Source organism: Hyla sarda, chromosome 10 (assembly GCF_029499605.1).
Source record: "Hyla sarda isolate aHylSar1 chromosome 10, aHylSar1.hap1, whole genome shotgun sequence".
NCBI lineage: Eukaryota > Metazoa > Chordata > Amphibia > Anura > Hylidae > Hyla > Hyla sarda.
Genome location: NC_079198.1, coordinates 54,181,090 through 54,206,623, shown reverse-complemented (window position 1 = coordinate 54,206,623; position 25,534 = coordinate 54,181,090). Strand labels below are relative to the sequence as shown.

General features: G+C 42.0%; 1 protein-coding gene across 2 annotated transcripts in view; it reads right to left on the bottom strand.

Moving 5' to 3' along the window:
• The window catches only part of RASIP1 (Ras interacting protein 1), a 159,038-nt gene that overhangs the window by 44,388 nt on the left and 89,116 nt on the right, over positions 1-25,534 (bottom strand). For both annotated transcript variants that reach the window (XM_056543470.1, XM_056543471.1), the window contains exons 7-11: positions 22,788-22,939; positions 18,635-18,750; positions 11,203-11,443; positions 3,724-3,896; positions 2,582-2,729 (exon numbers count right to left, since the gene is read on the bottom strand). In XM_056543470.1, coding sequence (XP_056399445.1) covers positions 2,582-2,729; positions 3,724-3,896; positions 11,203-11,443; positions 18,635-18,750; positions 22,788-22,939 — 830 coding nt within the window. The remainder of the gene's footprint in view (positions 1-2,581; positions 2,730-3,723; positions 3,897-11,202; positions 11,444-18,634; positions 18,751-22,787; positions 22,940-25,534) is intronic.

The following is a 25,534-nucleotide window of genomic DNA, read 5'->3' as shown; positions in this document are numbered from 1 at the left end:
GCTATCAGACAGGAGAGAGCACAGAGGAGTGCTATCAGACAGGAAAGAGCACTGAGGAGTGCTATCAGACAGGAGAGAGCACAAAGGAGTTCTATCAGACAGGAGAGAGCACAGAGGAGTTCTATCAGACAGGAGAGAGCACAGAGGAGTGCTATCAGACAGGAGAGAGCACAGAGGAGTGCTATCAGACAGGAGAGAGCACAGGGGAGTACTATCAGACAGGAGAGAGCACATAGGAGTAATATCAGACAGGAGAGAGCACAGAGGAGTGCTATCAGACAGGAGAGAGCACAGTGGAGTGATATCAGAAAGGAGAGACCACAGAGGAGTGCTATCAGACTGGAGAGAGCACAGTGGAGTGATATCAGAAAGGAGAGAGCACAGAGGAGTGCTATCAGACTGGAGAGAGCACAGAGGAGTGCTAGCCCACCCTCACTTACTGGACTTTGTCTATCCCTGTGCTTCAGCGTGGACAAAGCCATGATTTCTATATAAAGTAAAAACATTTTCTTATGAATTATATTAGAAAAGTTAATGTTTTGCCAAGATGTACAACATATAAAAAGTTTTTTAATCTGACAGTGCCCATTTAAGGAGTTAAAGGTATGGTTAATGTTATGCCCCTAGCAGCCATCTGTCTGGATCTGCAGCTCTGTACCTGGTTTAATGTAGAAAAGTGCTTCTATTTTTGGGAGCAAAGTGTAAAAGAGGGTGCTGAGGGAAAAGTACCTCCTTGTTCCCATCTCACATCTGTGTCCCTGCTTGATTGACAGTCAGGGCTCCGCTTGAATCACTAAGCCCTGTTTCCAAATCTCGTTCATTCACTATGCATACAAAATTGTGTACCATGTGTGAGCTTTGGAAATGGCTGAACCTCCAGTTAACTGTCAATCAATCAAGGACAGGCATGAGAGGGTGAAAGAGGAGGTGTTCCAGACCTCAGCACTTCAGAGGCTTGGGAAGGCCTCTGACGCTTAACACCAGAGAATAAAAGCATTTTCTACGTTGTTGAAGCACAGACAAGTTGTGTCAGCAGCTTGGAACGTGTATTGCAGCTGACAGATTCCCATAAACACACTTGTGGCTGACACCTAAATATTACATGGTCTTTACTTATTTTATTTTTTTGAGAGCCGAAGCTCGTGATGATTGTGGTATACCTTGGTCTATTATGTTAACATATGTGTAAACCTATGCTTGGTTGTGAGTTTTAGGAACAACTTATGTTGTAATGCATTTTTAAAGGGGTTGTCCAGGATTAGAAAAACTAAGATTTTTTTCTTCCAAAAACAGCAGCACACCTCTCTTCACATTGTGTGTGGTATTACAATTTGGCTCCATTCACCTTAATGTAACTGGGCTGTAATAGCACACACAACCTGAGGACAGGCATGGTGTTCGTTATGGTGTTAGTTAGACATCTATTCCGTTTTCTCTATTCCTGGATAACCCCTTTAACAAATCCCATTTGTCACACAGTTATGTGAAGGTAGAGATGGAAGTCAAAGTCCATCAAGACAACTGGAGTCCTCAGATTGTCTACTTTCCGGAAATATATAGGGTTTAAGGGTTCACTTACTTTTTAGGGTGTGTAATACCCATAGTTTATAGTTATAGGTTAATACTTATTTTAGAAATGTTCATCTTAGAAAATCGATTTTTCAGTCTTGCCAGTTCTGATGGCTTCATGAAGATTTGTGCATATAGATTAATTGGTATATATTACCTAAACTTATGTTTTTAGAAGTTATGGTTCATATAACTTTCGGCTTGTGTCACATATTTATCCACGACTATTAATGTTTATACTTTTTCATAAGACAAGAAACTTGGCACTCAAAGGTTGCAGTATAGGTGATTTATTTCATATGCAATCCATAAGGTAAATGGATAACGTTTCGGTCAAATATTGACCTTCATCAGATCAGGGATTGCTGCGGAGATTGAAGACGTCGGCCTAAAGCCGTGGAACTTGATAGCATCAAGTTCCACGGCTTTGGGCCGACGTCTTCAATCTCCGCAGCAATCCCTGATCTGATGAAGATCAATATTTGACCGAAACGTTATCCATTTGCCTTGTGGATTGCATATGAAATAAATCACCTATACTGCAACCTTTGAGTGCCAAGTTTCTTGTCTTATAAATTTAAGGAGTGGGATCCTACTTGTGCACCTACACTGATCAAGAGTGCCATATTCTATTACTTGTTTATACTTTTTCAACACAAAATTGCATGAAGGTGTCTATGTGTATGAAGGGCATTTTAACAATGTGCCAGTTGTCTACATGCTGAAAACATAAGGGTATGGGGGGGGGGGGAGATCGGAGTAAGTATGATTTATTTATTTTGTAATTTAGGTTAGGTACAAAATGGGCAGAACTCTCTTGCAACAAATTGCCTTCACAATTTATTTATCCATTTTTTAAACAACTTACTGATGAAAATAAACTGGAAACTAAGTATGACATCTTTTCGGCATCTCGGCTACAAGATGCACTTTGTATTAAATATTTCCAGTAACCTTAACATTAATTGAATCTAAGAGGTTAGGGAAAAGAGCAAGCTGAGACTGCACTCACTGTTTGTGATCTCATCCTTTTCCTCCTCTGGGGGGTCCCAAGCAGCTGGATGTGAGCGTCCCACTCCCAGATGATAGTTCCTTAACAAGTGGTTGAGCTGAGCACTGCTAAGTACAGGGTATTCATTTCGAAGACTGCTCCAGGAAATCTGATACAAAATGTATTTTTAGTTAACACATCAATGTCTTAGCATATTAAACAATTAATATAGTATACAATTAATACCAAGAAAACACTATGTATTTTAAAAAGTCACAGTTTGTCTACTTAATGACTTTTTTGTGGCTAAGGCATAGTAGGAAAATGTTTAGTGGTGTTGGAATGATTTGAAGCTGCTGTGAAATCTATGGGGGAGATTTATCAAAACCTGTCCAGAGGAAAAGTTGCTGAGTTGCCCATAGCAACCAATCAGATTTCTTCTTTCATTTTTTAAAAGACCTGTGAAAAATGAAAGAAGAGATCTGATTGGTTGCTATGGGCAACTCTTCAACTTTTCCTCTGGACAGGTTTTAATAAATCTCTTCCTATATCTCAATGGCAGACTTAGAAGACATGGAACCCTATGATAATCACCAAACTGAGCTTTCTATTATGATAAAAGATTTTGCTACTCAGGACTAAAGGGTCTGATGTTTGATGGTTCCTCTCTGTGACACTCCAGCATAAGTACTGGACACACAGTAGCCAAGAGAGTGAGACCAAATGTGGAAGACCCCGGTAGCAGTTGTAGGGGTTGTTTCTATAAAATGTTCACCCACATGTATCCTGCTATAACAATTGTAGTAGATATGTAAAAGAAAAACTGAAGAAAGATGGTGCTGCCTGGTGCCGTTTCCACAAGCAACAATGCTGGATATAAACCAGTAAATGTGCACGTATCTTGTGATGTTGGGCTAAGAGCTCAACATCTATCTGTGCATTGTAATGTAAATTACAACAGGGCAGCCTCTAACCTGGATCCGACCAAAGGAAGGATTCTATGCGCAGAACTGGAAACCGCTGGAGTATCCAAAGCCACTTTGGATACTCTAGCAGTTCCAAGTTCTGCTTTAACAATTGCTATAGATTAGATTTACTTTTTGCAAAAAAAAAGAGTTTTGTGCACAGACAATAAGAGCAGAACATGTGTGTGACTATAATACCTTTAAAAGACTGGTTTTAGGAATACACAGCAGGTTCACAGTTGATGACAACTTTCTGAAAAATTCAGCAGCTATGTCACCAAGGCCTATACCTTGAAGCCAATCAAGTACAAGGTCAAGGTTTGTTCGGATCTGTACGGCCTTTGACCACTGGTAAAATGGTTCTCCATTGCCTGCAAAACATAGTAAAAGACAATGCAATATATTATTGTTTTATACAATAGCAAAGTGGCGCTCAGAGGCAATAAAAGCAGATCACACAGTATTTTAACTTGGCATCATGGGTTCAACAGCTAAAGGAAATAAAATCCTGGAATACCTCTTTAAGTCCTCCAAATTGAGAGGTGGAGCAGGGCCTCCATAGGTCAAACTTGTTTTCCAACATACCATCCAGGTGTTCCTTCGGACTAATATGTGGCAAATTTGGAAGTTAAACACCTTGAACTCTATGTTCCTCTTCATGTAGCAGGGCACTTTTGTCTATTGAAAGGGGCAACTGAGATTAGGGAATAACATTGCCCTAAAAGGGTGTTCTTGTCAGCCACGATCAGTAACAGACTTTGGCTGCTCCTGACTCTTTGTAGACCTCATGTTTGAAGCAACCAGCAGATTTCAAGGGAGAGTGGCAGGGCAGGAAGCCTATAGCTCTCTGCTCTATCACAAAAAGTGGCCTGGGCAACAGGGCCACATAGCCCTAGATTCCCAGAGCAGTGTCTGCATCAGAATGTGGGTGGTTAGGGGACCATAGGCCCTGGACAACCACCCAAAATGCCTATATTCTGCTGCAACCCCCGTCCCAGGAATTTGGTACTACATGCCCCAGTTCCCTGTGCAAGTGGTGCTTTACTTTGATGAAATAGAGAGCCATAAGCTGTCTGTCCCGCTGTCTGTCCCTGTCCTGTAAGACGCTGGCTGCTTCAAAGAGTAAGGAGCAGCCAAGGATGTCACAGTGTGATCAGATGATCACTATGGGACTTTGTAAACAGGTTGACATGCATCAGTAAATGAGTGCCAATCTTGGTGGTTGTTTACAGAGCTTTCATCAGTCTTGATCAGTTGTGCAGCCATTAAAAATCATCATTGTTGGCCGCATATCACCTGTTTACACAAGGCAATGTGTGGCCAATGATGATGTTTTTACTGGTCATGTAAAAGATGCAATTCGCTGGCAAAAGACAGTTAACCCGTTTGTCTGCTGATCGATGCCTTTTTCACTGGCCAGCAATCTGCAATGAGGAGTATAGGAACACTCATTCAACCGATAATCATCCTATGTAAAAACCATGTCTGCACTTGGCTGCAAAAAAATAACAGCATTCACTTCTTCTATTCCCCACCAATCCCCTCTTTGATTACAGGTTGTCAGCAATAGCATGTCATCCTGTTACATGCCATGGCAGTAAGAAAGGCTCGTGGACAATGAGGTAGGTTAATAGGTTATTATCACTGACAGTCTGTAAATTACAATTTGGCTCCTGTAATAGTTTATCAATTCCCTACAGTTGCCCATTCTTCCCACTTCTAACACAACATAAAAACTGACTGTTTATTTGCTGTCTGATATATATATAACCACTCATTGACAAGTGTAATTGTAACTTGATAACCATTGCAATTCCCATTTAAGGCATTACTGTCATTTAAATAAACTTTACATGTTGCAAAGACATGTCAAAAATGTTGATCATTCCAGGTCTCAATGTTGAGACCCCCTCCTCGGATTGTTAGATATCCCTGACTTGGCGCTCAGTCCTACTGATTACATGATAAGTCTATGAAGCCCTTCTGAAATAAGGAGGACCGTGTTTCACCCGGTTATATCTAATGATCAAATGGGGGCTCAGGAATGAGATCCTGACTGATCTAAACTTTTGACATGTCTGTGCAACATGGCCAAAGTTTATTTTAATGATAGTAATGCATTAATTGTATGGCTGATTGGTGTACATACATACATGTAAATCTAATAGAGGCCCTACACAATTTATACAATATATACATTAAAATGGTGTACAATCCAATAGGAACAAGCAAAGAGTTAAGCTTAGATGCTGTTATGGAAAAATAAAAAGACGTCATTCTCTTTTTTCAGTTCAGGCAACCTTCTGCTTCCTGCTGTGAAGGAAAAAAAATGATCCCAGCAGTGAGAGCAATGCAAGGAGGAAGCACACAACTTCCTGCAGATAATCTGCCAGGACAATTAGAGGAACTGCTAACGCATGGATGCAGTCATAGGACCAACCCCTCCTTCAACAGGCAAGATGAGTGAAAGAATTTGTCAAAGATTCTTTTAAGCAGAATGATAGAGCTTGTCAGGCTTCATACAGGAGATCTGTAAAAACCATTTTGAACCCAAGCATTCTGTTACTAATCATAATGATAGTAGGAATACTAACAATAATGATATAGAAGTGCTAACTGGCTCCTTACCTTACTCTGGATCAACAGAGGGGAAACAAATTCTTAAGTTACCCATAACCCTCCCCTTCATTTACACCTTGCTCTCTTGGTTAATCTTGATAAAAATGTGTCTTTTTTCATCACTACTATGTTAACATGACTAAGTGTACCTTATAAATAAAAACAAGAGTTTAGAAAAAGAAAAAAGACAAGAAAAAGCATGGCTCTGAAATGGTTATATCCATCTAATAAAGTGATTCCTAGGACTTGATATTTAGTAGCGGTTCCAATCTTTTAGACCTAACACACACACACCTGTTGTGGGAATGGAGGATGTACTACGTCTTTCCCTTTACAGTTTCTCTGCAGAGAGGATCCCCTGTTCCCTTCTCTGTTAAGGGTACTACAGTGCAGCCCCATTCACTACAGAAAGCTGCCAAGTAAGGAAAAACAGTAAGGCCGGGTACAAGATAGAATTTGTGAGTTGGATTCTGCTCCGAAATTTCGGTGCAGCAGCCACCCATTGTTTGTAATTGGACCCTGGTGCTCCCTCCACATTGCAGAATTCCAATGGAGGACATTCTGCAATGGAAATTCCATCTCATAGACTGAACATGTTAATTCCTTTGGGGGAATCCACTCAGACATGTATTGCCATATATAGGGAAGACAATGGCCCTCATTTACTTAGAAAATCGGGTTGTAAGTCTATGTTGCTTTCTTACCAGATAGCTTTTTCCCCCTGGTATTTATTATTATGTTGCATCCTGTTTGTCGCATGTGCGTCTTTTTGGCTTGGTTTCCAACTCCTCTGAGTTGTCGGGAAAAAATCCACAACAATTGAACAAATTCGGGTTGGAAAGCTTTATAAATATGTGGGAAAGCTCAGAAATGTCGGGTTACGCCCCTTTTTCGGGTTTGGGAGAATCCACATCAGGTCCGTCGGGAAAAAATTTAGCATCGTGTCGCAGACTGGCGCACGATGTCTGCAACATGTCGCAGACAAAGATGTGACAAAAAAACCCGACGAAACAAGTCGGGTTTAGAATAGTAAATGAGGGCCGATGTATTCTGCACAGTCCTAGCACAAACTGGCCACCATAGGAACCTCTGGTCAAAAATTTTCTGTCCAGAGGCCCCGTTGTGTTAACCTGCTCTTAAGGAGCAGAGCACTTAAAAACAGTACTGTGGCCCCTTTATTCTCAGGATCCATGGGATCCCAGCACTTTAACCCCACCAATCATGAAGTAATGGCGTAACCTCCTGATGTACAAAAGGAAGGGAACATTTCATGGAGACGTTCAGGACACCTGCACTTTCTTGTAAAGATTTTAAAATTAAGTTCTTGAATGCAGCAGGAAATAAAAACTTTACGGGTGAGCATGTATATCTTGCTTAGCCCAGCCAAAGAAATAGTATTGCCCAAAATGCCATTGCCCATTTAAAGATATTGATGACATATCCAAGTCCCATAGTCTCATTATACTAAATGCATAAGCATTTCCCATATTTCGCAGCATTCCATAGATATAGGAAATTGTATGCATTGGAGGGAAAGATTGGATACACAGGGATCAAATTACATCAATTAACTGTGTACGTAGGCTTCAAGAGTAAAAGAGTGATATAAGTAAGAAGGTCTCTTGTATAGAAGCCATTTACCGGACATAGATAATACTTTATGAGATAGGAGGAACCCTTAAAACAACAACTGTCAGCCTGTTCACCCACACTAAACCCAATACACTGGGTTATAGTGTGGGCGAACAAGAGTCCAACAAGGGGTCACCTTCTTAAATATGTCCAGTAGGTCCTGAGATATGTCCCCCAGAAGATCCTCTGCTAAATTCAGTGAATCATGTGCAGGGGCAGGGCTTCACCAGCTTAATGTACATATTCATTGTCTGTGACTCCACATCCTAGTGACTCCTGCACACTATAACCCAGTATATTGGGTTTAGTGTGGGTGAAAAGGCTGACAGTTTTCCTTTAACCTGTTAAGGACCAAGGTTGTACCTGTACGTCCTGGGTCCTTTCCCTTTCTATAACGTGGGCCACTGTGTGGCCCTGTGTCATAGCGGGTCGGGCCTGGCCTCTAACAATGGCCGGGACCCGTGGCTAATAGTACGCGGCACTGATCACGGTGCTGCATGCTATTAACCCTTTAGATGTGGCGTTCAAAGTTGATTGCCACATCTAAAGTGAAACTAAACGACCCCCCGGCTTGCTCAGGTAGCTGTCCGGCACCACCGCAGTGAAATCTCGGCATCCCAAACAGCTGTAGGACACGAGGAGGGTCCCCTTACCTGCCTCCTGGTGTCTGATCACCAAATGACTGCTCAGTGCCTGAGATCCAGGCATGAGCAGTCAAGCGGCAGAATCATAGATCAATGGTTTCCTATGAAAAACCATTGATCAATGTAAAAGATCAGTGTGTGCAGTGTTATAGCACCCTATGGGAGCTATAACACTGCAAAAAAAAAAAAAAAGTGGAAAAAAAGTTAAAGATCATTTAACCCCCTTCCCTAATAAAAGTTTCAATCACCCCCCTTTTCCCATAGGAAAAAAAAAATTGTGTAAATAAAAATGAACATATGTGGTATCGCCATGTGCAGAAATGTCAGAATTATAAAAATATATTGTTAATTAAACTGCATGGTCAATGGCTTACGTGCAAGAAAATTCCAAGGTCCAAAATGGCGTATTTTTGGTCACTTTTTATATCATGAAAACATTTATAAAAAGCGATTAAAAAGTCCTATCAATACAAAAATGATACAGCTAAAAACTTCAGATCACGGCACAAAAAATGACCTGTGTAAATGTATACATTTTCCTGCATGTAGTTATGTTTTTTTTCCAGCAGTACGACAAATGCAAACCTATAAAAGTAGGGTATCATTTTAAGTGTTTGGACCTACAGAATAAAGATACCATTTATACTCGAGTATAAGCCGAGTTTTTCAGCACGATTTCTCGTGCTGAAAACGCCCCCCTCGGCTTATACTCGAGTGAACTCTCCGCCTGTCAATCCCTTCATCAGTAGTCTTCAACCTGCGGACCTCCAGATGTTGCAAAACTACAACTCCCAGCAAGCTCGGACAGCCATCGGCTGTCCGGGCATGCTTTGTGTTGTAGTTTTGAAACCTCTGGAGGTCCGCAGGTTGAAGACCACTGCAGCCTTCGTCATCATCCAGACCCCCCCCCCCCCTTTGTTTTGTACTCACCTCCCCTCGGCGTGAAGTTAGGGTGAGCTGGTCCGGGCCATCTATGCTGCAGGGACCGTCCGGTGGGGATGGTTAGTCGTTGCGGGCTGTCCATTTTCACCGGGGGGCCTCTTCTCCACACTTCGGAGTAGTGACGTTGCCTTGACGACGACGCACAGGGACGTTCATGCGCAATGTCCCTGTGCGTCGTCGTCAAGGCAATGTCACTAGTACGGGCCCGAAGCGCGGGGAAGAGGCCCCCCCCCCCCCCCCCCCCCCGGTGAAAATGGACAGCCCGCAACGAATAACCATCCCCACCAGACGGTCCCTGCAGCATAGATGGCCCTGACCAGCTCACCCTAACTTCCCGCCGAGGGGAGTACAAAACAAAGGAGGGGGGGGGCTGGATGATGACGAAGGCTGCAGTGGTCTTAAACCTGTGGACCTCCAGAGGTTTCAAAACCGATGGCTGTCCAGGCATGCTGGGAGTTGTAGTTTTGCAACATCTGGAGGTCCGCAGGTTGAAGACCACTGATGAAGGGATTGACAGGCGGTGATGATGACGATGGCTGTCCGGCATGCTGGAAGTTGTAGTTTTGCAACATCTGGAGGTCTGCAGGTTGAAGACCACTGATGAAGGGATTGACAGGCGGTGATGATGACGATGGCTGTCCGGGCATGCTGGAAGTTGTAGTTTTGCAACATCTGGAGGTCTGCAGGTTGAAGACCACTGATGAAGGGATTGACAGGCGGTGATGATGACGATGGCTGTCCGGGCATGCTGGAAGTTGTAGTTTTGCAACATCTGGAGGTCTGCAGGTTGAAGACCACTGATGAAGGGATTGGCAGGCGGTGATGATGAAGGGGGGGAGGGGATGATGATAAAGGCCGCAATGGTCTTCAACCTGCGGACCTCCAGAGGTTTCAAAACTTCAACTCCCAGCATGCCCGGACAGCCGATGGCTGTCCGGGCATGCTGGGAGTTGTAGTTTTGCAACATCTGGAGGTTTGCAGATTGAAGATCACTGATGAAGGGATTGACAGGCGGTAATGATGAAGGGGGGGATGATGACGGGGGTCTGGATGATGACATGGGGGGATGATGTATTTCCCACCCTAGGCTTACAGTCGAGTCAATAACTTTTCCTGGGTTTTTGGGGTAAAATTAGGGGCCTCGGCTTATATTCGGGTCGGCTTATACTCAAGTATATACAGTATTTATTTTCTTTTTACATAGTGGGGTGGATAAATAAAACTAACTGTTCCAAAAATCTGGGGGAATGTGTGTCTTCTGTAAAAAGAGGATGGATCTAAAATGCAGCACAAATTAAATAGAAAGTGCAAACTTAAACTAGGCAGTCTTAAAATGTGCCAGATTTTCAAACAACCTAAGCCTGTTTTATAAATCTGATACATTCTTAGGCAGTTTGAATACATTTTATCTCCCTCTGTGTTTTTCACTAATGTTCAATTTTTTTAAATCTTATACAAACCTATACAGTACTTTTTTGTGTGAATGAAAACAGTATACACCTAATCTAAATGTACATCTTGCAAACAAGTGCAGAAGCATAAACTCAAAGCTTTAGACCAGTCTGCCTATGGCTTCCATCATATAATAATAAAAAAACATATAGGTAACATAAACTTGTAGTTTCATGAAATACAAAGGGCCTGACTCGAACATGCCAAATTAAATGAAAACAAAATTCCTGGGGTGAAGAAATCCATAAACTTACAAAACAATTTAGAAGTCAATATACGGTACATATTTTGTTGTTGAATTATTTGTAAAAAAAAAAATTTTAGGATTACTATTTTATTTTATGTAGGTTGCAAAATGTATTTAATTTTATTTATGACACAACTTTACCTTTTTCCATAAGAGTATTAAAAAGTGAAGCATTGGAGAAAAAAAATAGATATCCAAAAGTCTGAGACACAAGATCTGGATGTAGTTCACACTCCCGAGTTAAATCTAGTGTAGCCTGGTAAATGGCAAGGGTGCCACGGGTGCCTTCAGGCATGTTATTCAACTCGCCCACATCTGACAGACTGCCTGGATCAGTGAAGGGATTGCTTTCCAGCAGAGCAGGCAAAGCTGCATATAATGTCTGTAGGAAGAAAATAAGTCATCAGAACTCCAGCATAAACAACAGCTTATATTCAGACATTGCACCCTGATGATTTATAATGCTTTATATAGTGCTGCATGGTAATTGAACAACTGATGACACTTACCAGGTTTCCTCGCAGATAAAGGCCAGCTTAACACAAATGCACTATATACCATCCTAGGTTATATACTGTATCATGCTGTGACTTCAGGTCACTAAACCACCAGTTAGGCCAAAATATTTGGGTTCATTAAAGTAACCACGCAAAATACTGATTTGCTGCAGAAAAAATCACAGAAAATCCTCAGAACAATCCACAGTGATTTGGTGTGGATTTTTGTTGTGGACCTGCAATGAGGATTTTAAAATTGGCAGCATGACAATTTATGTTGCGGATTTTCCCATTGAATTGAATTTTTTTTCAGGAAAAATGTAGCTGTGTGTAGGCGAGATTTCTAAAATCACATTTTATTTTGCCACTGCTGTAATCTGCTGCAGATTTGCAATGTGAATTTCCATGCACAAATGTTCAGCAAATCAGTTCAGTGAGTGTACAAAAATCCATAAAAAGCTTATGTAAAATTAACCAAAAATTGTACATCTTGGCAAAACATTAACCTTTCCAATATACTTCATAAAAAAATATATTTTTTTTATTTATTTTTTTAGAAATTTTAGCTTATAAAAAAGACCATTAGGGGTCCTTATACCATCCAGAACATAATCCTGTCCAGCTGCAACATCATCTTTGTCCAAGCCAAAGCATAAGCAAAGTCCAGTAAGTGAGGGGGTGGAACTAGTACTCCTCTTCCCTCACTCCTGTTTTATTAGACTCCTGCCTGAAAACAGAGAGGAGGGGGTTACAGAACAGACTGCAGTGATAGGATGAAAAGACCAAGCCCAGCACAGCAAACTCAGGGAGAAAGTTAAGTCATGCAGACAGAGGACATGCCCCCTCCAGAGCACAGAATAATAAAAAAAGTGAGCACTGAAAAGAAGGTATTTGTGAGAAAATAGGTGCTAGACATACATAATTGTATGTATATGATAAGGATTAGGTACTGAGTAGAGATGAGCCAATAAAAGCTGACAAACCCGAATTCGTTACGGATTTCATGAAATATTCGATTCGCAATGAATGCGAATATTGCCGCGATTCTATCGCTTCATTAAACTCCATTTACTGCGGTCCAGGCTCCAGGGCATCTAAAATGGCGGATCCACATGTCAGTACATGGGGCAAGGAACGCTGGGAAGGCAGGAAGGCAAGGCGGGAAGGGAAGTAGGCGGGATGACCCTGAATCACATGCAGGATGCAGCCTATCAGCAGCCATTCAACCCTGTGAAGTCACAGCCCTATATAATGGGCAGCCATATTGCGACCAGACACTTCATTCATGACACTGCAAAGAGATAGGCCAGACATCCCTGTGTGTGTGTGTTACACAGAAAAGCTCATTCCAGCAGTGTTTCACATCCTAGTCACATAAGCGTTCTGGTAGACAGAGAGCAGTGTTTTTTTCACTGAAAAGGATTTTTACTGCAGCTGCAGGTATTAACCTCCCAGTCTCTTTCTTCGGCATAGTATTACAGAGAGGGGCACATAGCTGTGTGTTCCCTCACACATTTCAACAAGCGGCCTTTTTTTGCTCCACAAAAAATCATCTGCTGTTTATACTAGTCTGTAGACGATATAATACCCTGCAGTCCATTCCTAATAGTCTTTGACAGAGTGCAATTTTGTGTTTAGTACACAGCTTTTTTTGGCTGCAGCACTGTTATGTACTGCCGGTGTTTTACAAAACTACGTTTTTTTTAAGGGTACTGTAGCGCATTTTTCTTCCCTCATCAGTGCATACCGCCTATGTACATCTAAGTAGTGTACTAATTTTTACTTGGTAATCTGCCAAGGGCCTGCATACTGTGAAAGGACGGACAAAAGTAATCACCGGCTGGTGTTTTACAAAAATACTGAGTTTTTAGGCGTACTGTTGTGCATTTTTCTGCAGTTATTAGTGCATACCACCGCATACGTACATCTAAGTAGTGTACTATTTTGTACCTGTTAATCTGTCAAGGACCTACATACTGTGAAAGGACAGACAAAAGTAATCACCGGCTGATGTTTTACAAAAATATTGAGTTTTTAGGCGTACGGTAGTGCATTTTTCTGCCCTCATAAGTGCATAACAGATACCTATATCTACATAGTGTACTATTTTAAACTCATTAATCTGTCAAGGGCCTAGATACTGTGAAAGTCCAGGAAAAAGTACTCACCGGCTGGTGGTGTACTCAGATACTTTTTTTAAGTTTACTGTAGCGCATTTTTCTGCCCTCATAAGTGCATAACACATACCTACATCTAAGTAGTGTACTATTTTGTACTTTTTAACTCCTTAACGACCATGGACGTGTATACTCCTCCATGTGCCGTTAAGATGGTATGGCGCCGGCTCCCTACCCGAGCCCGCGTCATATCGGCCGGCCCTCAGCTGATTCTTGTAGCTGGGGAACGGCGTTAATAGCCGACGTGTGGCGATCGCCGTGGCCAGCTATTAACCCTTTAGATCGCCGCTGTCAAAGCAGCGAAATCGCGTGTGTGGGGTGGTGATCCACTGCTAAGGTAGCCTGAGGGCTCACCTCATATCCTGTGTTGGTTCCGGCGCTCAGAATGATAAAGCCTGCTAGGGCCAGGCTTTATCAATCGAGCGCAGAGCACACACATCAATGTGGTTTTATACAACCACATTGATCTGTATGAGGAATCAAATGATTCCCTAAGAGGGACTAAAAGTGTAAAAAAAAAAAAAAAGAGTTTAAAAAAAGTTTAAAGGAGAACTCTGTTATGGGTGGGAAAAAACAACTTATCCCCTATCCTAAGCATAGGGGATAAGTGTTAGATCGCGGGGGGTCCGACAACTGGGGCCCCCTGCGATCTCCTGTACGGGGACCCGGCTTGCTCCTGCTCAATGCAGGAGCCGAGCGTTTTTGACCACAGCCGAAGCTGCGGCCGACACACCCCCTCCATTCACTTCTATGTCAGGGCCAGAGATTGCCGAAGGCAGCACTCCAGCCCTGCCATAAAAGTGTATGGAGGGGGCGTGTCGGCCGCAGCTTCGGCTGTGGTCGAAAACGCTCGGCTCCTGCATTTAGCAGGAGCGAGCCGGGTCCCCGTACAGGAGATCGCGGGGGGCCCCAGTTTTCGGACCCCCCGCGATCTAACACTTATCCCCTATGCTTAGGATAGGGGATAAGTTGTTTTTTTCCCATCCTTACCGGAGTTCTCCTTTAAAAACACACACATTAACCCCTTCCTTATTAAAAGTTTAAATCACCCCCCTTTTCCCAAATTACATATAGAAAATATATAAACATAATAAAAATAAACATATGTGGTATCGTCACGTGCGTAAATGACCAAACTATAAAAACATATTGTTAATTAAACCGCACGGTCAATGGCGTACACGCAAAAAATATCCCAAAGTCCAAAATAGCGTATTTTTGGTCACTTGTTATACCATTAAAAAAAGGAATAAAAAGCAATCAAAAAGTCTGATCAAAACAAAAATGAGATTGATTATGATTTTTTTTTCCATTTCACCGCAGATTTTTGGGTAAAATGAGTGATGTCATTACAAAGTAGAATTGGTGTTGCAAAAAATAATCCCTCATCTGAATTTTTTGGTGCAAAATTGAAAGGGTTATGATATTTTGTCGCAGTGAGAGGTCTGGGCTCCCTATGTCAGCTAGCAGTAGTGTCGCGACCAGCAACCCAGCAGCCGTGATTGATTGGTTCACTCGGTCATCCACTTCATCCCAAGTGACATCTGACACCCCCAGTCAACAGTCGGTGGGTTCTTCAGACTCATCCTCAGACTCAGTTGGCATGGCCCTCATGCTGCTGTTGCCGCCTCCAGGCTCTGTCATTGTGCTGCTCTATGGTCTCCTCATGCTAATGCTACCACCTCCAGGCTCTGTCATTGTGCCGCCATATGGTCTCCTCATGCTGATGCTGCCACCTCCAGGCTCTCTAATTGTGCTGCTCTATGGTCTCCTCATGCTGATGCTGCCACCTCCAGGCTCTCTCGTTGTGCTGCTCTATGGTCTCCTCATGCTGATACTACAACCGCCAGGCTCTCTCATTGTGCTGCCATGGATACTGCAAAACATAATTAAGGTGCTGGTCCCCAGTTTCAGAAATTCCTTGCATTAGGGTCACTTTCAGGACTCCTGATGCCACCTCCAGGCTGTGCCATTCAGCCACTATATGGTAACTTCATGCTTCAGCCACCTCCAGGCTGTGCCATTCAGACACCATATGGTCTCCCTATGCTGCCACAAACTCCAGGCAGTCATTCAGCCACTATATCGTCTCCTCATACTGATGCCACCTCCAGGTTCTGTCATTGTGCTGCCATGTGACATGTGACTTCTTGTTAGGTTTGGTCCTTTTGTACCCACACGCCAGGGCCTTGACACTAAAACTTGGGAGTTAATCATTTAGTCACTATATGGTCTCCATATATTGACTGTGTATTGTAGGAAACATGTGGGTATCCTTGAGTTATTCTCCCAGCATTATTGCCATGTTGATACCAGACCAGTAACAAAAGGAATATTGCCAAGGATTAGCAGAAACAGGCAACTGTGGATACCGACCACCGGCTGTTAGATTTGACTGACTATCCCAGGTGGTAGATTTACCATTTTAAAGTTCCTCAGTTCCAGTAGGCTTTAAGTCGTTCATTCTTTGTTGTGGTTCTTCAGTTGCAGAATTAAGTTGTATCATGTTTTCCTGTTCCTCCGATGAGCTAATGTCACTGGAACACACAATGCTCATATTGTCATCTAATGAAGGATCCTTTTCTTCAGAGAACGTATGTATAATTTTATTAGTTTGAATGTCAGGTGGTATTCTGACAATTTCTGATTATAAAGGAATTTTGGAATCTGGGACACAGGTAAAAATAAGTATTTTCAAGCGTACTGTAGCACATTTTTCTGCCCTCATAAGTGCACACCACATACCTACATCTACATAGTGTACTATTTTGTACCTGTTAATCTGTCAAGGGTCTATATACTGTGAAAGGACAAAATAGTACACACCTGCTGCTGTTCTAGACAAATACTGTTTTAAGCAAAGTGAAGTGTTTTGTACTCCCCTCATATACTCAATAAGTATGTCAGGCAGAGTAGTGAAATTTCAATTTCAAAATCCTTAATTTCAATTTCTAAATCTTAAATTTTAATTTAAAATCATAAATTTTAATGGTCTCTTCATGCTGCTGCCAACTCCAGGCTGTGCCATTCAGACACTATATGGTCTCCTCATGCTTCAGCCAACTCCAGGCTGTGTCATTCAGGCAATATATGGTTTACTGATGCTGATGGACCTGGGTCTTGGAATACATTTTTGTTATGGTAGCACTAGCTGCCCAAAATCTTGCATTCAAATTTCAGAATTCATCTTTTAATCTTAGGGATTGTGAAGCTCTAGTGTCTACTCATGCTGCTGCCAACTCCAGGCTGTGCCATTCAGACATTATATGGTCTCCTCATGCTTCAGAAAACTCCAGGATGTGTCATTCAGGCAATATATGGTTTACTGATTCTGCTGGGCCTTGGTCTGGGAATAAAAATGTTGTTTTGGTAGCACTAGCTACCCAAAATCTTCAGTTTAAATTTCAGAATGTATCTTTTAATCTTAGGGATTGTGAAACCCTGGTGCCTACTCATGCTTCTGCAAACTCCTGGCTGTGCCTTTCAGACACTGTATGGTCTCCTCATCCTTCAGCCAACTCCAGGCTGTGTCATTCAGGCAATATATGGTTTACTGATACTGCTGGGTCTGGGAATAACATTTTTGTTATGGTAGCACTAGCTACCCAAAATCTTCAGTTTAAATATCAGAATTCATTTTTTTATATTAGGGATTGGGAAGCCCTAGTGTCTACTCATGCTGTTGCCAACTCCAGGCTGTGCCTTTCAGACACTGTATGGTCTCTTCATCCTTCAGCCAACTCCAGGTTGTGTCATTCAGGCAATATATGTTTTACTGATGCATTTTTATGGTAGCACTAGCTTCTACTCATGCTGCTGCCAGCTCCAGGCTGTGTCATTCAGCCACTTTATGGTCTCCTCATGCTGCCAACACATCTACACTGTGTCATTCAGCCACTATATGGTCTCCTCATGCTGCCAACACCTCCACGCTGTGTCATTCAGCCACTATATGGTCTCTTCATGCTGCCAACACCTACACGCTGTGTCATTCAGCCACTATATGGCGTCCTCATGCTGCCAACACCTCCACGCTGTGTCATTCAGCCACCATAGGGTCTCTTCATGCTGCCAACACCTACGCGCTGTGTCATTCAGCCACTTTATTGTCTCCTCATGCTGCCAACACCTCTACACTGTGTCATTCAGCCACTATATGGTCTCCTCATGCTGCCAACACCTCCACGCTGTGTCATTCAGCCACTATATGGTCTCTTCATGCTGCCAACACCTACACGCTGTGTCATTCAGCCACTATATGGCGTCCTCATGCCGCCAACACCTCCACGCTGTGTCATTCAGCCACTATATGGTGTCCTCATGCTGCCAACACCTTCACGCTGTGTCATTCAGCCACTATATGGTCTCCTCATACTGATGCCACCTCCAGGCCCTGTCATTGTGCCGCTTTGTGGCAGTGATTCTAAAAGTGATACCTGTAATCTGCATGTCATATTGAATGACAGTATTATTTCACTACCCCAGCACACTCCATATGCGTGTTAAAACACAGCAAAGTGTTCTACACCCATATTGAGGCTTTCTGTAGACCAGAAATAGACGTTTTTAATATAGATTTGCATTAAATAAATTTGGATTGAACCAAATTTTTTCAAAAAATTTGGCGAATCGGCCGAATCCAATTTTTCAAAAGTTCGCTCATCTCTAGTGAGGACATACCCTAAGGCTGGGTATATACACAATATTTTGGTCAGTATTTTTAGGCAAAACCCAGAAGTATAATTGACACAGAGAAAAGCTATATTGGAAAGACTTGCACCTTTGTCTATGTTTTTGGCCCACTCCTGGTTTGGGCTACAAATACTGACCAAAATACTACATGTGAAGTCAGCCAAACTGCATATAATTCCATGTTTGTTCTTATGCTTTTTTTCTTACCTTGGTTAAGTAATACACACACTGCTGGAATGTGTACATAATGACCTCATCAAGAAGTGCCATGGACTCCTCACAGGCTTCTAGGTCACTTGATAGCAAGGCATCTTGTGAAGTACCTGAAATATTAATTAATTGAAAAGGATTAAAGGGTGTTCCCATCTGACGCTTGATATATGAAGTGTGCACCTAATTGCATTTGTGTATAGCTCTCTACTGAAGTTTATGGAAGTCATGTAAATAGAACATCCTCTATTGATATCATAGACGAACTATATTATCAAGCTACCAGGTTCACAGAGAAGCTGTCAATACCTGTTATATACATATTGCAGAATACTGATGTAGAAGAATAATGTATGACCATGCATATGTCTGGTGACATGCCATGTTTATGACCTAGATGTGTGCAAATGACTGTACTATGTAGCCATAGCCATGCTACATCATATTTTTCAAATTTTTAAGACATTTTATTGCAGAGTATCCTTTGATATTTCTATCTCTGTAAAATTTTTACAGCATTTAACCAAAAGCATGAGCAATGTTATTGTGTGCTCACTTGATAAGGCATTTTACCAGCAGCTATGGCAACTATATAGTCATCCTCATGTAGGGCATAAAGAAAATTGCCATTATGTTAATATTGAATCTATGATCCATTTTAGGACCCAGAACATGTCTAAGCATCTTAAATACATTAAAAAGGAAATGTAATCTCTTCTATAAAAAATAAAAAAAATAAAAAATTTACAAATCTTCTTTGTTGTATCCTTTTCTATATATACAAAATTTGGCAATGTTTCAACCCTTTATATTGTTTGGTCTTTGTCGAGCATGACATATCTGTTTTCCATGCATATGTATAAGAGTAAATAATTGCATTGAAAAAAAAACTATTATGAAGATTTCAGGATTGATTTATAATATAGATAGCAAATATGATCCAATGGTCAGCGCCCCATAAAATGCCCCCTTTATTGTAGCTTCAAGGAAGGGATAAAAACACAGGGGGCGCACCCTGATGAGGTGTATCCACTGGTGTGTACCCTTCACCACACCCTGGTGATATACCTGCACTGAAATTTGCAGCAAATGGCGTAAGTGAAGGTGATCGCTTTTGTTGGCTGATGCGCTCTTGGTGGTATCGGACCCCAGTAATGGTGACCGATAGAGAATAGTGTAAGGCGAAATATGGTAAAGAAACCGGTTAGCTGAGGCGCTGCACAACTGTGGTCTTGAAGAGAAGACTCGAGCAGCACAGGACAATAAAACTTTTATTGGTATAGTTGGGGACAGTGTGTTTCGGCATAGCCTAATGCCTTCCTCAGGTCCACTTATAGGGGGGTATTTATCAATAGTTGCTGTGCCTTGTCATTTTTTCCCCTTCTTTTTTTCGCGTTGTTTTTCACGGACGTGCGCCAAATTTATCAATTGTCGCACGTCCGTTAATAACATTGACGCAAGTTCCGAAAACCACATTAGACCGCGTTTTCCAGGCAGGAACGGCCGCCAGAACTCCCGCGCTTCAAAACTACTTTCTCTGCTGCTTTTAATCGTGAGTTTCAGTAGGTATTAGTTTGTTAATGAAGCTTGTTGGTTTGAAACATGTAATTTTAGTGATGTTAAACATGTCACTCACTAATTGGGCTTTTAACTGTTCTACCCTAACGTCCATATATATATATATATATATATATATATGTTACACATTTCCCAAAAGTAAGTCATGCGAAAACGCTAACCTTTGTCATTGACTCTTGCTTAATAGGGTACCTAGAGAGGTTTACGGGTTGCCAGTTTAAGATAACTAAGGGTTATGTGGAGAGGGCAGATTTAGCCAATTTTCTGAACATGTAATTTCATGGCGGCCAGATGCGACTAAGTTGCGGGAAAAGTGAATCATGTTGCGCCAAACCAGCATTGTCGCAGTTAATAAATTTGCGTCCACTGCAGCCAAAGTAGCTATGCCACGCTACATTACGGTTCAACATGATTTTTTACTGACCACGATTGTTGCAAGCAAAGTCGCAAAAACACAAAGACACAAGACATATGCGCCAAAGAACCGCCGAAAAACCGGAGTAAAATGCATGATAAATACCCCCCATAGTTCCCAGAGGTTGATTGTGCTCAGTTCACGGTTGCTGGTTGTGGGAGTCCTGCGTGTATCTATGCTGCCGTGGCATGTAAGGCATGTTACCAGGAGCTCTGGCTACAAGATAAGCATCCTCATGTAGAGCATGAAGACGAGTGTAATGATATTCACATTGCATTCATGGAACATGATATGCATTTTAGGACCAATAAGTGTCTAAGCGTCTTAACATTAAATGGATACCCCGCTTTAGAAAAATGTATCCCCTATGCCATAAAAAAAACAATTCTGAAGCATACATACATGCAACTTTGTGCAGCTGTTCAAGGACTCAGGGGAAGTACATATAAGGGATAGAAGCCCAGTAAGATGGCCGTCTGGCTGGAATCATGGGGGTCGTAGTCCCCTTTGATGGTCTGATCACAGTTTTTATGGTGGCTGGAGTCTTTTCCAACAGATCTCCCATGCTCCTTGGATTGGTACTGTGACAAGCGAGCTGCACTAGAGATGATGAAGGTAGTAGGTCCCCCAGGGAATTCTCTGTGTTTTATCTCCTGGCTAGTGTAAGGTAGGATGTTGTATCAATAAGAGTTAATTCTCAAATGCATCAGCCAATCTGTGAGATCCATGTGTTAATGTTGTTGGAAGAATAAAGGAGCACATTTTAAAGAGGTACTCCGGCCCTAAGACATTTTATGCCCTATCCAAAGGATAGGGGATAAGATGCCTGATTGCAGGGGTCCCGCCGCTGGGGACTCCCACAATCTTCCATGCAGCACCCAGCTATCATCAGCCTCCGGAGTGAACATCGCTTTGAGTCTGATGAATCACGATCACGAGGCCAGAGTATTGTGACGTCACAGCTCCGCCTTCGTGTGACGTCATTATTCGCCTCCCCAATGCAAGCCTATGAGAGGGGTTGTAACAGCCACCATGCCCCCTCCCATGGGTTTGCATTGAGGGGGTGGAGCATGACATCACACGGGGGTGGAGCCGTGACAGCACGATACTCCATCCCTGTGATCATGATTCATTAGACCCGGAGTGATGTTCGCTCCGGAGGCTAATGATAGCGGGGTGCTGCATGAAAGATTGTAGGGGTCCCCAGTGGCGGGACCCCCGTGATCAGGCATCTTATCCCCTATCCTTTGAATAGGGGATAAAATGTCTTAGGGCTGGAGTACCCCCTTAAAGACTGCTAACACTGTGATGGACTCTCTTATTATCTGGATATTTTAAGTACTACAGTTATGTTGAGGAGACTTGGGTTTAAGTAAAACAAATTAAATAACTCACTGTTTCTTTACTTGCCAGTAATTGGAAGAACACTTTAAATACAAAATCCTATCATAACACAGTTCTACACCCAGGCTTGTTGAGCAGGCTGTTACAACTCAGTTCTCAACTTAATTTTCTCTCCAATGGTTCAGTAGTTAGGTTCTCCAGGTACAAAACATGCAAGTTTTAAGTGGCAATCCCTTTCCAGACAGTTCCTTGTGTGCAAATGCCATTTCTGAGCAAAATTTGTACGCTCGAAAACTTCACAGCGGGAATGGTCCCTAACTGTTCTGGCTGACTGGCAGATTTGTCTCCTTTCCACAAGTTTAGCTTAAGCTCCCCTGACTACCCTGAACTTAACAGGATGTTCAAGCCTTAGACATGTGATCCCCTATCCAAAGGAAAGGGGATAAGATTTCTGATAGCGGGAGACCTGCTGCTGAGACCCCCACAATCTCAGTGCACCTCCCCGCATCCTGTGCCGGGCGCTGCTACCGAGATGGAGACGTGACATCACGCCATGCCCCCTCATGGCGTCATGCCACGTCTTGGGATGTCTAAGGCTGAAATACTCCTTTAACAGGAGGATAGGCTAAGAGGTTAAGCACCAGCTCCCTTCTGGAAGGTGCTCAGTTTTTAAGATAGGCAACCTGCTTTAGCCATAACAATGCCTGAACATACACATTAAAGGCACAGTACAGTATAACACTTTTAAATACTTGTAATATGTAAAATTTTTCACTGTATCTGAAGAAAAAATCTGAATGAAACAGTTCTTACCTTCTGACTCCCATTCCTTTTCCATGTCTAGGATTTTTCTCTGTACAAAATTGAGAAGCTCCATAGAATTAGCCATCCACAACATTAATGGTCGAAGATCAAAGGCCACCTCCTCAATCCCTAAAGTACTCCCTAAATTTTTGTCTTGCTGACTAGAAAAATAAAACGAAATGTTTTTATTACACACACATAAAAAGTATAACCAGTTAATATCATACACGAATACAAACTTCTGTGAATACATTTTAGTAACTAGAAATATATATTTTAGTAAAATTTCCGTCACCACATCAGTGCTGAAGCACGGGGTACTGATAGGTTGCTATGGCAGCTGGGGGCTTATTGAAAAGAAAAAGGTTAAAAAAATTGGTATCACTATAATTATAATGACCCACGGGATAAATTTGGTGAATGCTATATAAACAAAACCCAAAAAAAATCAGGCATTGTTATAGTGAATGAGTCACCTAGACTTTTTTTTTTAACGGATTACAGCCAAATAATGAAACATGTCTTTCTTTGTAATTTTTTTTATTTTCTGATTATAATCTTAAATTTTTAGTACATTATTATGGTGGCGGCCATCTTGCCTAAGCTGTTTATAACAGCATTTACTGATACGATTTACAGCAAGTCCCATGGACATATACACATTCTCTTATCATTTATCATTCTCTTTACACCTTTTTTCTGTCTACAAAATGCACTATTTGGGCGCAACCCTGCTTTCTTTGCGCCTTTTGTAGGTGCAAAAAAATAAACATTCCAGATGTTTTTGAGTTGAAGTACACTTTTTTCACTTCTGACCATGCAGTGGTAGTGAATTTATTTACTGCAATTTTTGTTAAAAGGCACTACTTAAGGCGCTAAGAGCTTTGGTCCGGCAGGTTTGTAAATTGGTGGGTGACGTCATGGCGTAGGCGTGCGGACGTAACGCCTCACTCCCCGTGATGCTGTAAAGCTGGGAATTTGTGCTTTGTTGGAGGACTCCTTAATCTGAGGAAAAGACCCTGTGATATGCAACTCAAGAGCCAAAACTACTGTTTTGGGGAGACTAAGATCCAGGACAAGTGCTGATATACTCTTTTTGTTTGCCTGACATCAATAGTGAGGGTTCTTGAGAGTTGGGGCCAATAAAGCAGTAGACTAAGAATACTGGGGAATAATGTCCCCCAAAGCAGGCCCGAGAAGATTGGGATCCCCAAAGGACATGGTTGGAGCAGTGAAAATTTTAAAATACATGAGGACATCCCCTGCGTGGGTTAAGACCAGAAGTAACAACAAGATATCACCTAGTATTAAAGATAGGGGCATGAATAGCGGATCCAGAGTGATGGTGCTACAAGATCTAAATAATAATGGTGAGGAGGAGGAGCTTGTTGGTGAAAATATAACTATGGAAGCTATCCTTAAAGAGGTCAGAGCCTGTAACCATTCTCTTATAGATCTAAATACCCAAATGAGATCTCTCTCATCTGAAGTAATGATAATAAGAGATGAGATTAATAAAATATGTGAGAAAACAAGAGAAATAGAAAAAGCTTTTCCGATGGTACAGAAAATAAAGAGTAAAAAGACATGGAGGACAGATCACGCAGAAACAACATTAGGATTGTTGGCCTCCCTGAAGATGCAGGCAATACTGATTTAGGGTATGTTCACACTGAGGAATTGGCAAGGAATTCTCGCTTAAAAATTCTGCCGAGGAATAAAAAAAAAAAAATTCCGGAATTCGCGCAGAGTTCGCGTGGAATACAGGAAGAAACAGTTGTTTTTTTTTGCTGGACGACAAGCACCAATTAGAATTTCCCCCCTTTTTTTTTTCTGGAATTTCCGCGCAAATTCCGCACGGAACGGTGTAAGGCTGAAAAAAAATGTCATTGATTTCAATGGGACAAAGACGCCGATTCCACATGAAGAAAGAACATTTTCATTCTTCATGCGGAACGGAATTCAGCATCGGAATTCCGCTTGCGGAAATTCGTCACAGTGAACTGAGGAGTGGACATACAGTTAAAATCTATTGGGTTTTTCACTGCTGACTGAATTGGAGAGTAATAAGCAAGTGGAATTACTTGTGTAAATTCCTTTCCAATTCCTCAGTGTGAACATACCCACAAAATCCTTCTGTGTGAGCTGGCTCCAAGAGGTTGTGGCTCCAGGAATACTCTCCCCTCTTTTTGCCTTGAAACGAGTTCACAGAATTCCTGCAAACAAAACCCTTCCAGGTAGCCCTCCTAAGACGGTGTTGATTAAAATAATTTCCTCCCATGAACGGGATATCATTTTAAGGAAAGCGAAGGAATTTGCCCCTTTTCAATACCAGGGCACTAGGATTTCACTTTATCCAGACTTTGCTAAAGCCAAGCATTAAAAGCGGTGAAGAGAAGATTGTTTGAGGCACAGATATAATTTTCTTTCTTAAGGATTACAATGAAGCACAGCACTGGTTGGATCAAGGAGGATTGTGAATGATGCAGCAGAATTTTGTTTAGTCTATTTTTATAATATTGTATATGTGTGTAGGGGAGGGGGGACGGGGGAGTTATCTACATGACATTTTTAGAGATCGGTATGAGAGGTGAGGATCATTCGCAGGAAGGGGAATGCCCAATGAGGTTTTTCCTTTATACTTTTTTTTCTCTCTCTCTAGAATATGGCTGTTAAGATTTTGTTGTGGAACATGAGAGGTCTGGCGGAAGTGGGGAAGAGGCTCGCTATATTCGACCGGGTTAGAAGGCATCTGC